We start from the raw sequence: 13323 nt of genomic DNA on the forward strand, positions 1-13323 counted from the left end.
TTCAAGCAGTTACGCCAATCAGGTCAGCTAGTTGTGGCATATTAACTATCATCTGATAAAAAAATTTCCCAAAGTATTTAAAGGAAAACACATGAGCTTCTCAAACAAAAGTGTAGGAACATCAAAATGCGCATATTTTGATGATTTATTTTCGAAAGAGACAGTGGATTTGGAAAGTGTAGGAACATCAAAATGCGCATAAGCCTGAAGAGAGACCAATGCAATATTATGAGCACCAAATCACTATCGGCAACGTACAGCACTGATAAAGCTACGGAATAAGGCCAATCAGAGACTCTAATTTGTTGCCTTCTTAGATCCTAAAGCTGCTAATAAAAACTTCAATACATAATAAAAAAATGAAAATCGGATTTTTTTTTCACTTGTTGATAATTAAAAACTGGTCGAAATCACACCGGAAAACTAAAAAATGCCTTTTTCTTTAAATTGATAGCTGAGAAGGTAACGGTGGCCTCAGATCTGAAAGGATTGGTGTATCGATCAGAGAAACAAATCTCAGATGGTACGGACAAATTGATATGCATCACAGGCCAAAGGTTAAACCATCAAGAGATAAAAAAAAAATCAGAAAATTCGAAAAGCGAAAAAAGGTAGTAAGAGGAAACTAAGCATCAGATTTATCTATTCGGAGAGAAGACATAGCATAGCATCCGCAGCGAAAATGTAAGCTTCAGAGTTCAGAGTAACCATGTCATTTAAAAGCGAGTGTGCCCGACTGCCAGTTAAATAGGCAACCCTGAAACAAAACCCTAAACCCTAATTTTTCTTGGGAGAGACAGGGAAGTTTCAAAGCCCGAAAGTTCCAAAATCAAAGTTTTGGGCTTAGGCTGCGTAACCATTCCCGGAAATACACACACAAAAAGAGTTCAGCCCGTCCAAAAATAAATATGGAATGGGCCCATATTGTTATAGGCCGAATGTGAATGAGAACGTCGATTTGTATTTCCCGCATATACTCCTCTGATTTTCCCGCCATAACAGCGCAGTGAGCCAGTGAGGTTACTCACTTCACCTGCTTTTGTTGGCTTGGCACATTACCCCTCTCTCTCTCTCTCTCTCTCTCTCTCGATCGAGCATATTTCACAGCTTAATCGAATGGCTCCTTCTTCTTCTCCGATTGTTACTGATTCACTGGATCCATCAACACCTACCGAAACTCTTGACAACGATCTTCAGGTTCTCTTCGCCTCTCTCTCTCTCTCTCTCTCTCTCTCTCTCTCTCTCTCTCTCTCTCTCTCTCTCTCTCTCCATTATACTAGTTTTGAATGTAGCCTTGCGGTAAATACTAAATAGCTTGTGATACTCCTTAGTCCTTTCATAAATTCTTCGTTAGTTTCCAGCTCTGATTGATGCTTAATATAATCGCGCACCGATCTTGATGCTGGTGATAGGTCTTTCTTAACTTCGTTTATTTCCAGCTCCGAACGATGCTTAGTATAACATACGCACCGATCTTCCAGACGAATAACGCGTGCTTTTATTTTATTTTTAAAATCTTATTGATCTTCATTCTAATTGCTTTGAATAGTTATAGGCGACTGATTATAATATATACTGTGGAAATAACATCGTTTATTTTGCAATTTAAACTAAATTTTTTGTTTCATTTTGGAGCGTCTGTTAATGATTTGACTAATTTCAAACACACGACAAATGCGATATAAGTTATATTGCAGTAATCGCTTGATAATTTATTGGTACTTCATAACGAGTGAATAATATGTAATTTGGCCTTCAAAAGGATATTTCCGACATTGCTGTGTTCTATCAACTGCAGATGAGCAATTTCCCGTGCTTTATTTGTAATTCCGTAAAGGCTATAGATTAATTTTCATCACAATATGCGGAGAAGATAGAAGAGAACAAGTGTCATATGTAGTATTTGATCTATTACTAAAGGAGTACTGATTTTTAATTCTATTTTGTGTTCGTTTTTGATAGCCATTCTTTGTTCTTCACAAACCTTCATCCCGAAGAAAAGATAGATCATCAACAGGACAAGGTAAACTGCGAAAAAGAAATGAGCTGTCTTCACCGCAGAACACAAAGAAACAGGAAGGAAGTGTGAACGAAGAATGTGACCACCATTTGTTTAAGCCGCTACAAATTGAAGCATTTAACAGTGTTTGGTCAAGAATCGAGTCCACCATTAAGGTTCTTATTTATCTTTTTCCATTTTCCTTGTGTCTTGTGGCTTGTGGCTTGTTTTTCTCTATGCTCGAGTAGGGAGATTTAGGAGGTATTTTTAACTTTTAACTCTTTTCCCTTGAATGATCTAATATGAAAATATTGATTCCATTTAGGATGTTTTGAGAGATCTCAATTCTAGTGCATTTAAAGATATACAACTATGGATTCTGGAGTGCTTCAATGCTGCTAGATTGCATGGAGAACCTAATATCACAGAAGCAACTCGATCCTTTCCTATTCTGAGTAATGCTACTCCTGGTCAACTGTCCACTGCATTGGTTATTACCAGTAAGTTTAGGCATTATCCTTTTTGGTGAATCCCATGAATGCTATGATTCTTGGTAACTCTGTCTAACTAAACAGATGTTCATCAAATCTATGATCGACAGGAAATATAGAATTTGTTGATGATATATTGACCTTTGAAGAGCTCGGTCATTTCTTGAAATCCCATGGATGCCATGTAGCCAAGCTTTCTTCAGTGGATTTTTCAATGAAAAACGGAATTGCTGGTTGCTTAAAAGCTTTATTGCGAGAGTTTCCACTGGGTGAAATTGATGTGGGTTTTTATCTATACTTACTAGTGCATTATTGAATTAGTTTTATCTACTCGTACCTTCAATTTTACTATTTCCTTAATATTGATGTTGAGCAGTCAGCTGATATTTCAATCTTAGCATCATGGTATAGAGAACAAGACAACAACAATAAACCACTAGTGCTTATCATTAGTGATTTGGAAAGGTGTTGCGGATCTGTCTTAACGGAATTTGTCCTGATGTTGAGGTATAAGCATCTTCTAAAAGTTTATTTCCATGTAAATTGATAATGTGATTTATGTTTGTACATCTACTTAGATTAACTAAGCTGGGGCTTCACTTCGCATGTGTCTATTGTCACTAAACATGGGATATATACTTTGTAAAATCTTTTTTATTTAACTTTTTTTTTTGTATAAGGAGGAGCATTCACATGTATAATATGATATTGCCTTACGTATGCTTCCTCTTTTTCCACTAGCGAATGGGTTGTCAAGTTACCAGTCATCTTAATAATTGGAGTTGCAACGACAGTAGATGCCCTAAGAAATGCTCTGCCATCTCGTGCTCTCCAATGCTTATGTTCCTCCAAGTTTATGATTGGAACACCAGATGAGAGAATGGATACAATTGTTGAGGCTGTTCTTGTGAAACATAGCACTACATTTAATATTGGTCATAAAGTGGCACTCTTTCTAAGAAATTACTTCATTAACCAAGATGGGACATTAACATCTTTTATAAGAGCTTTGAAGGTTCACAATCCAGTTTTTTCGTTTCCTGTTATTTGTATCTCAAAGATATACCGTGATTTGGACTATGACTATGCCTTCCACACTTAATATCTTTTGATTATATCTCAGTTAGCATGTTTGTTACATTTCTCCATGGAACCGGTCTCTCTCATACATGGGCTTATGCTGGCAGAAGACCAAAAGGTCTATCTTATACTCTTTAGGTTATGTTTTTCTTGTTATGATTAATTGATTATTGTTTTGTTTACAATTTTTTATTTTTCTAGGAGGTAATCTTGTGAAAATTTATTTGACATTATATATCTAGTTTCTATGTTGAGTGGTTTTGCTGATCATTGTTCTCTACATCAGAAAATTAGAAATCTAGAAGATTGTGTGAAGATATAGTTCCTCAAACATTAAACGAGTTCTAATCATGCATAAATCAAATATAACTAACTAGTGGTTAGAATTGAATCTTTAACATTTTTAGTAATTTTCATTTTTTTTAATTATAATAGATAAACTGAATGTAGTTTTCATCAAGAAGAATCTGCAAGTGATAATTTGATATGCACCTGTTTCCAAGACATGGCATATGTTGACCAATTAATTGTATAAAAGTTTTCTATAAATCTTTAAATAAAGAAGTTAGCAGCTGCAAACCAATCTTGGGAAAACCGAGTGTATGTACCTGAGCACATGCGTGTGTTACTTTTTGCTAAATTAGCTTCTTTGTGGATTAAACAAAATAGTAACATAACATGAGTCACAGGAGAATCATTTCATCTTATGTTCATATGTTCTGTTGATATGAATCTTACCTAAACTGTTTGCTCACTATTGTTTACTTGTTAGCATTTTTTTTATTATTATTTCAATGTTTGGTAAAAAATGGACTCTCAGGATTGGATATCTGCATTGTCACCTGAGATTTTGTTGAAATACATGGATGAATTTCCATCATATGATAGGTATTGCTCTTCACAAATTTTCTTGTTTTAATTATATTTGCTTAACGGAGATGACAAGTTCACCCTTCAACTAAAACTTATCAAGGAGTCAAATTGCTAATCAAGCTGGAAAGAGCATTGCCCAGGGTTTGTCAGATTTGATGACAGAGAAAAGGCTATGGAGCACCGCAGTTCTTGTAAGATTTTGATAATCCATTCTTATGATCAAATTCCCTTGCTTTCGAAACTTATGACTCCCCTTTTCATGGTGGAAATTCTATTTCACTTTCTATATAAGTAGGTCTATTGCATTACTAGTTAAATTCATCTGCCGATAATAAATTAGAAATATTAAGCATTCATTTTAACATGCCATGGTGAGATTTGCCTACCCTACTTCATAATAGTTAATGTGGTAAAGTTGGAGTTCATGATACTAATTTTTCTTTGTGCTCAGTGCCTATGTGAAGCTGGAAAATACAGCAAAGTGCGACTGCTGGACTTGTTTTGCGAAGTGCTCAATCCAGATTTGTACCCGCATAGAGATTCCGTTTGTCACATCAGGAATGAAAAAGATCAAGGGTTGTCTTCAACAAATGGCCACAGTCAACAATACTCTTCCGTTCAAACCGGTGGTTTGATTCGCCAAATAGTTCGCAAAGTGAGGTACATTGAAATATGAAGTTTATTTTCTTTCAAGTACCGAGAAAGGTTCTTGATGCAATACTATTTGCCATTAAGATAATGTATTTTAGCAGTAAAGCAAGGTGGATATATAGAGAAGCCATGAAATCTGTTTTGTTTCTAAAGTCAAAGATGACATCTAAAGCATATAGCTGCCTCCTTATATTGTTAAACTTTACCTTGATACTACAAGTTTAATCGAACGCTGGAATCTAGTATGAAATAAAATCGAAAACCATGCCACTGTAAATATGTAATATGAGAATGGGAGATACCAAATAGTGGCTCTAGCAAAACACAATTTGATCACTGAAATTGAGTTGTAATTATTTATTTTCTATTGAAACTATTTAAGTGGAACTTTCCATTTATCCTGTTAATCAAAGCAAACCCGTTGATTCACCAATTTCAATTTTCAAAGAGACTAATTTTTGTTTATTTCAAATATCTGTAGACTTCTGACCGAACATTATGCAGGGATCTCCCTACAGGAGCGCTTGGTCAACTGATAAAGAGTTGGGAAAAACTTACCGCAGATATTTCCGAGGTATTGTCAACTAGTCTTTACTGTGTACAACTTCCTTCTGTTTCATTCATTCTACCTATTCGTTATTGTGGTGATATTGAAAATTGATTCCTTGTGAAAGCTCGTAATCGTTAAATAATGATTTGATTTCTTACAGATTCATGATAAATTGAAAACGTTTCAATCTTCAGTAAGATGTGAAGATAGAAGGAGTCCACGCAAGAGTTCCAAGGACATATCCAAGTAATATTCTAATTCTTTCTTATTTCTAATGATTTACTTTAAAACAGATCTTAGTTTAATTGTTGAGATTGTTTACTGTGCATGGGGCTTGTCACTTGAGGAAAAAATAAGCGAAGTTGTGATTTCTTGGCAAAGGAGGTTGATTCTTCATTGATTATACTGGTCTGTTTGATTGAGAACTGAGAGAGACCAATTGTCTGGGTCCTTTTGTTGGGGTCCCAAAATGCTTGGATGCCTCACCCACAAGATTGCACTGTTTGAACTAATGTTGGACTTAACCTAAACAAGGGAAAGCGGGCCTAGATACAGAATAGTGAACAAATGAATATCAAATTAAAGATTCTACAAACATTTAAGTTTAAAAAATGATTAACTAACGGATATGATTGTGATGTACTTCATGCTTTGAGGTCAAAACTCACCTTCATGTAATATAGGAAAGCTTTTAGCTTGTTTCTGGTTGGATTTTGTGAGCTTGCTTTTTGTTGTGGTTGTCAAATCAAGACTCCTTGTCTGATGCCTATAACAATTCCTTATAATGATGTATGCTGGTTTCTTTGCTTTGTTTTCTTAATTGAGGCTAACTATTTTTATTCAGGAGATATGGATCGAAAGCTTCATTAGACACTGACAATGAGTCGACAATGTTAAACTTGCAAGCTGTTGCATTTATAGATTGCTTAGTTAGGTAAGGTTTTGTATTCTGTTTTGTTTCATATTTAGATTGATTGTGGAAAGCATGATGCCAGTGTTTTATAGTGAATTTGGGCTTGTTTAGAAAGATTATTTTTTAGTGATGTCTCTTTAAAAGTACTTCTATTCTATCAATTATATAAAAATAATGTTCTATAAATTGTTGGCTCAATAAATGGGTTTGCATGCGTTGTCTGTGTCCCTGTCTATTTCTGCTAAGCAAATAAAACTGAAACAGGACAATAGATTGATCAGTTTTTTTTCATTATGGTCAGGGGACTATAGGTGTGAGCGCAACTTTTCTATGATTGATATTCAAAGTTCATCGTCTTAATATTTAATAGACTTTAAGGTTAATATGTATAACTAGTTGGTGAACTAAATAAGCACCAATACTCCAGCATTAAATTTTATTGTTTGCTTAGAAGATGGCATTAAATTTGATTGAGATGTTGTACTATAAGCACCAGAAATGCTGATCTCTCACCCTCTCATTTTCAGAAAACATTATTAGGTATATTATGTACTGTGTTCCTCTTTTCTATTCTTCTTTTACGCACAACAGTGCCAAGTAACGTTGATAAAACGCGATCCATTCCCACCTTCAATTGATATGAATTTTGATGATATGATTTTCTATGACAACAAATGCTAATTCAGTTGTACAGGTTATGAATGCATCTCTCAAGTAATGTATTGTGCTGTGTGTGATAATTGATATCCCTGTGGTTTTGTTTCATCCTAGTGTTATACACAATAATGGACTATGTCGCAGGTCCTAAATGATGTTTATTTTTAGCGAAAACGAATAGCACTCTTTTATTGCTGGCTAAGTGTTGTCACTGATTAACCTTTTCGTGCAACAGAAATTATATGAGGCCAATCGAATGCATGCCTTTTCATGAAATTTCCTGCTTCAAGAATGTTGAGAAACTTCAAGTGGTAAGAGATTTAGGGTTTTCCTCCTTGTCCCCTGCCCCAAATTTAAAAAAAAAAACTCAGTACATGCCTTCCATATAGAGAGGATGCAGTCGCAACTTATTGTGCTGTCTAACATTTATCTTAGACACTGCCAGGTCAAAAGCATACTAAATCTTCAGACAATGTGTACCTGACAAACATTTCATTTATCTTCCAAAGAGTTGATCACCAAAGCTTGACTCTGTCCATGTTCGTGATTCTTGAGCTACCATTGGTTTAGGTTCCGGTGTTCAAGTTCCTGACTAAATTTCATTTTTGTTGAGGATTTTTTATGATGAGGCATGGAGCTACAGATTTCTGTTGTAACTCTTCGGAAATGGGCTTTTTGGTGCTTTTTTTTTTTTTTCATATAAACTATGAATCACTAAATAAGATTTCATTCCCCCTAGACGTTATATTACTCGTGGAGTTACTATAATTCAATCGCATCAACCGCATCGCATAAAGTTAATACACCTAGCGAAGTCATGTATGATTAAGTTTGTTCCTCTACACTTCTAATTTACTTTTTGCTTATCGTAGGTTTTGATTGGAGATCCAAGAAGAAGAATTCAAGCTGATCTGTTGGATTCACATAAGATTTTAAGTTGCGGTTGCTGTAACAAAACTGGCAATGCCCTATTGCCATCAAGACAGGATTCCTCAATTCTGTAAGTCTATCTAGTGATTATTAATTTAGTATAGCATGCCCTAGGTTGAAAATGAGGTAATCTCCCCCGATTCTAAATATTCATGTGCCCCAACCGAAAAAGTGAATCTTTATTTTATATTTGACCAACCCTATTCATTATTCATATACCATGATCAGTACTTGAGGGTTGACATTTATTAACGTGTTTCACCTTACATATGATGTAATCTTGGTTGTGAACAGTAGTATGCCACAACCACAGTGGTGTTTCTAAACTGAAATTTAGAAAATTATACAGGTATTCCCTGGCTCAAGAGCACGGAGATCTTATCAATCTTCACGATTGGTTCCAGTCTTTTAGAACAATTCTTCACCAAACAAATAAACGGAAACCAAAGTCAAAGCAGTCACCCCAGCCAAAGAAGAGAAAAGATACAGCTGGATCTGGAGACCAAAATGAAGCATCAATCCAGTATCCTTTATGCTCCCCATTTTACATTGTTCCTTTCACATAGCAAGATATGATGCTGAGAATGCATTGGTAGGTTATCCCTACATGACAAGGGGCCATTTTGCATCTCACTCAACTATGATATCTTCATATTTTTTTCTTTTTTTTCACTTTCCTCCTAATTTTTCATTAGTGGCCGGGGAACAATGTTATTTATAAAATGAATATGCTAACATCCCCGAGTTCTTCCAACATTACTTTCTTCCAAATAGAAAATTTTAGTTAGATTTGATTATCATAGTCAACCCTGATAACTAAAGTGGTAGAACTACTGAGCATCTTACTTAACCATGCCTAAAGTTAGCCTTGATTGCCGCATGTTTATTTTGCTAGTTAATGTGCTATCATATTCAATATTTCTCTAGAATTATGGGATGCATGGCTCATGCGTTTTAGATTATTGCAGTCTCGATGTCTTTTTCTCAATCAGGTCCGAAAATGTTACTCACACTGCAGAACCATAGTATGAAATCTTTTCGGGTGAATATATTTATTTGCAGCAGATTTCTCTCATGAACATGCTTAAGAGACAAATCTTAGGCTGAAAAAAAACCTGCTGTAACGAGTTGCTCTTCTTTAAATGCATCTAAATTGAAGTTCAACTCTGGAATTTGATATTCGTGTTATATTTTGTGATTTGTATAGGCATATTTGCTATTCCATCATTATTGCTGTAATTGCGAAGCATTTTGTTGATGTTGCCATGTTGGTTTCAATCCTTAACCTTGTGTTGCCAGAGCACGCTTTTGCAGAGCAGTTACAGAAATGCAGATTACCGGGCTGCTTAGAATGCCAAGCAAGCGCCGCCCAGATTTTGTACAAAGAGTAGCATTTGGACTTTGAACTTTGAAGGACGTTTGATGCCCGGTGAAAATTCAGTGCAGTTAACTTTACGTAAATTATTTAACGGTTCTCATCTGTCAAATTTACGTGAGATTGAACCTTAATGCTCTTTGTCATTTCCTAATTCTCTTATTCCAGTGTAATTATAATTTTATTTTCTTAAATTATTTACTTCCTCATACTCCGTCAGCTCTTCGATTAATTGATGCATCTCATCCAACACAAAGGATTTTGAAGGTAAGGCCAAAAGGAACAACTGCGATTTTTAGGGCCAAGTAGAGTAATATATCTTATAAATTAGTATGAATTTAACTAATTCAAAAATAACACTTTATCAGTAATTTTCCTATTGATTTATGGTTATATTTATTAATCTCACTAATAAGAAACATATTTTTAAAATATTTCAATTAATATGTTATATAAAAATTAGACGTAAATTTTTTAAGTTTACAAGAATTAAATATATTGAAAAAATTGAAACTTTTACTTTTATCTTAATTAATACTTTATTTTTAAGTATAAATATATTACTTCATGGTAGAAGTAGCATTGATACTTGTGCATGTTTCATTGAGATCATGCAGAAATCTAAATAAGTTGGAATAATCCTTCTCAATATGAGAATGTACGGTCAAACGAATGAATTGTTTAGAATCCGTACAAGAGTTTGTTTAGGTTTAATTGCCCTAAATATGGCAGAAAATTATCAAAATATTAGTGAACAAACTGTGCTTTTATTTATCGACAACATCTAAGTGAAATTTTTAAAAAATAAGAAAAGGATAAATTGATTTCGAATTTTTTGGTCTGCAAAAAGATTTAAAAATATATTTGAATCTTTAACTTTTTTAAAATTTGCACATATTAAATCTAAATCTAATTTTAAAAACTTTCTCGGATCAGTACAACGAGTTATGTTTGATTTTTTCATTGAGTTTGACAAACTCAAATGAAAATGAGGGATCGATATGTTCAAAATTTTAAAAATATCAAAAATTTAAATGTATTTTTAAATCTTTGATGACTTAAATGTTTATAAATCAAAAGGTCAAGAACCTATGTCTTTTTTCAAAAAATAATTTTTTTTGTAATTTTTTAAAAAAAAATATAAAAATAAAAATAATATAATATTTAAATATATTATGAAAATATTTTTTAAATAAAAGGTATTTTTAATATTTTTTATTTTTATTACTAAGAATTTGTTAAATATACTAAAAATTAGTAATATTCTAGATCAGATTTTAAAAAATTTAGTCAAATAATTTAATTCTTAATAAATTGTAATCACCAAATCAATCCTTAGTTTTATTTTATTAGACAAATAATTTTTACGCTACATTTTGATTAAAAAAAATAGATAAATTATTCCTTGTTATTATTCAATGAAAAACATAAGTCTCTAAAGACAAATTTGTCTAATAAAATAAAAATTTGAATAATGATTTAACGGGTAAATTTTGTTTAAAACTAAAGTAACCAACTAAATTTCTTAGGAATTGATTTGCGAAAAAAATATTTTTCATTGAAAAAAGATTTTTTTATAAGTGATTTTTAAAAAAAAATTAAAATAATAAAAATAATCTTATATTTGAGTATTTAATAATTATATTTAGGTACAAATGTACAATAATATAAAAATATTTTTATTTATTATATTAAAAATATCTTTTTTTAAAGTAAAAAAATCCTTAAAAAGTATATATTAGAGCTTGTAAAAAAAGAATATTTTTATTTTTACTATTAAATTTTGTCACGCTACAAAAAAAAAGGTTATTACTAGAGATGGCAACGGATCTATTGAGGCAGAAATCTCTCCTTCATTTCCTGTCTCGGTTTAGTAAAATGTTTTTGTCTCTACTCCATTTCCGTCACGAATCCTCGTTAATTTCTTCCACAGAAGAAGCGGATACTCGCAAGTACCCAAAGATAATTAAATATTATTAAGTTTAAATTTTTTTTAAAAATAATTAACATAATCATAATAAAATTTTATATAATTCAACTAAATATATCAAATTAAATATAATTCAAATATAAATTTAACAAAGACACAAAATTTTTAACATATAAATTAAAATAAAATGAATTAGAATTACTTATATAACTTTTATATATATAAGAACATTTAATTAAATTTTATTTGGTGAGATTTTGCAAGTTTCCATGGAGTGGATATTTAAATTTCACTTCCGTCCTCATTTATTCGTGAGACAGGTCTCTATCTCCGTAAAAATTTTGCGAGTTCAATTAACCTTCCCGACATAGATAATATTCTTTTGAAAAAGTCTCCAAACTTGCATTAATCACTGTCTATATAATATACTACTTTCATACTTTTATGATTCTTATTGTATATTTTGTTACTTGAATTATTTTAGTATATACAAAGAAATGTAAATTGAAACACTAATAATGAATAAGGGAAATGCTAGTTGTACAATATTAATCAGCCTTTAATCAGCCTTTAATCAGATTTAAATAATATTTAATTATTTTTTTAGTGTAATATGTTCCTATTTTGTAGATACATATCTATAATTAGATTTTAATTTAAATTTAAATTTTAAAACACACTCACTTCATTGGTGGTTACGGTGACTTTGCTTTACTTTCGTAACTTCACGTAACAGTTTTTTAAATTCCTTATTTTACGGGACATTCACACGCATTAGTGAATCCCAAACCAAAAAAGACGCTGCCAGCTCCATCTCGTCTTTATTGGTGAAGACTATCACCACCTTCCAGCTGAAGCACTCTCTCATTTTGCATTGGTGAAAGGTATCATTATTTTCCACACATGTGTTTATGTAATTTGTTAAGAAATATCATGTTCAACATTTTTAATTATATTTTAATTTAAACATAAAAACACTCTGCTGATTTAATTGGAACAAGGTTGATCTTATTTAATTTTATTAATAAAATTGTTGTAAATAAAGTACTTTTGATTAATAATATAATTAATCTTTTGATTTTTTATTCGATCAAATGAATATAATATTTATTATTTAAATTATTAGTTGAATTTTTTTCGATATTTATTAGTTTTTAAAATTATTATAATCAACAATTAATTTAAAATTGTGTTGTTATTTTTCGATTATAACACATCTAAGAGATTTTTACGATTTTGATGTGTTTTAAAATATTTTGTATATAATATCATACTATTAGATGTATTATCATTGAAAAGTAACGAAAAAATCCAAACCAATAATTTAAATAATAAATATTAGATGCATTTTATCGAATAAAAAATCAAAAGATTAATTGTATTATGTACGTTTTTATTTAAAAACTAGAATTTAACGATTTTGAAAACGTTTATATCTAAAAACTAGATTTTTATCATTTTAGATGTGTTTTAAGAATATTTTGTATATAATATCATACTATTAGATGTGTTATAATTGAAAAATAAAACACAATTTTTTATGACTATACCAGCTACATCTTTTCTTATAAACTCTAGATTACTTTTTGCTTCTTTACTCAAACTAATTAAGTACACGTCCTGAATCGTAATCATCCACGCTAATTACTTGTACAAATTCTTATCTTTATTCTCATTCCAACAAATAGATGTATTTCTTTTAATTTCAGTGTAACCAGCTCATGCAACAAAAATAACATCTTTCAATCATTAACACACTACTAAATAGAACTTAATCATAATTTTTTTGCACCCATCAGAGTTAATCCATTCTAAAAAGTAAAAAACCTTTAGAATTTTAAAAGTTAAATTTTAAATTTTGAGTAATTTGAATT

General features: G+C 31.6%; 1 protein-coding gene and 1 non-coding gene across 2 annotated transcripts; one reads left to right on the forward strand and one right to left on the reverse strand.

Annotated features, from left to right (window-relative positions):
* The first annotated feature begins 173 nt into the window (after positions 1-173).
* LOC112737273 (origin of replication complex subunit 3) lies at positions 174-9730 on the forward strand. The gene is made up of 17 exons (XM_025787091.3): positions 174-1197; positions 1963-2175; positions 2325-2499; positions 2601-2770; positions 2867-2997; positions 3232-3505; positions 3614-3688; positions 4391-4458; positions 4544-4634; positions 4895-5103; positions 5599-5668; positions 5805-5890; positions 6489-6578; positions 7450-7525; positions 8087-8214; positions 8494-8667; positions 9444-9730. The coding sequence occupies exons 1-17, from the start codon at positions 1117-1119 to the stop codon at positions 9547-9549; spliced, it is 2217 nt and encodes a 738-aa protein (XP_025642876.1). The 5' UTR covers positions 174-1116; the 3' UTR covers positions 9550-9730.
* LOC112739708 (small nucleolar RNA snoR117) lies at positions 470-553 on the reverse strand. The gene has a single exon (XR_003170644.1). It is a non-coding gene; the product is annotated as a small nucleolar RNA snoR117 (small nucleolar RNA).
* Positions 9731-13323: the final 3593 nt, after the last annotated feature.

Source organism: Arachis hypogaea, chromosome 13, assembly GCF_003086295.3.
Source record: "Arachis hypogaea cultivar Tifrunner chromosome 13, arahy.Tifrunner.gnm2.J5K5, whole genome shotgun sequence".
Taxonomy (NCBI): domain Eukaryota; kingdom Viridiplantae; phylum Streptophyta; class Magnoliopsida; order Fabales; family Fabaceae; genus Arachis; species Arachis hypogaea.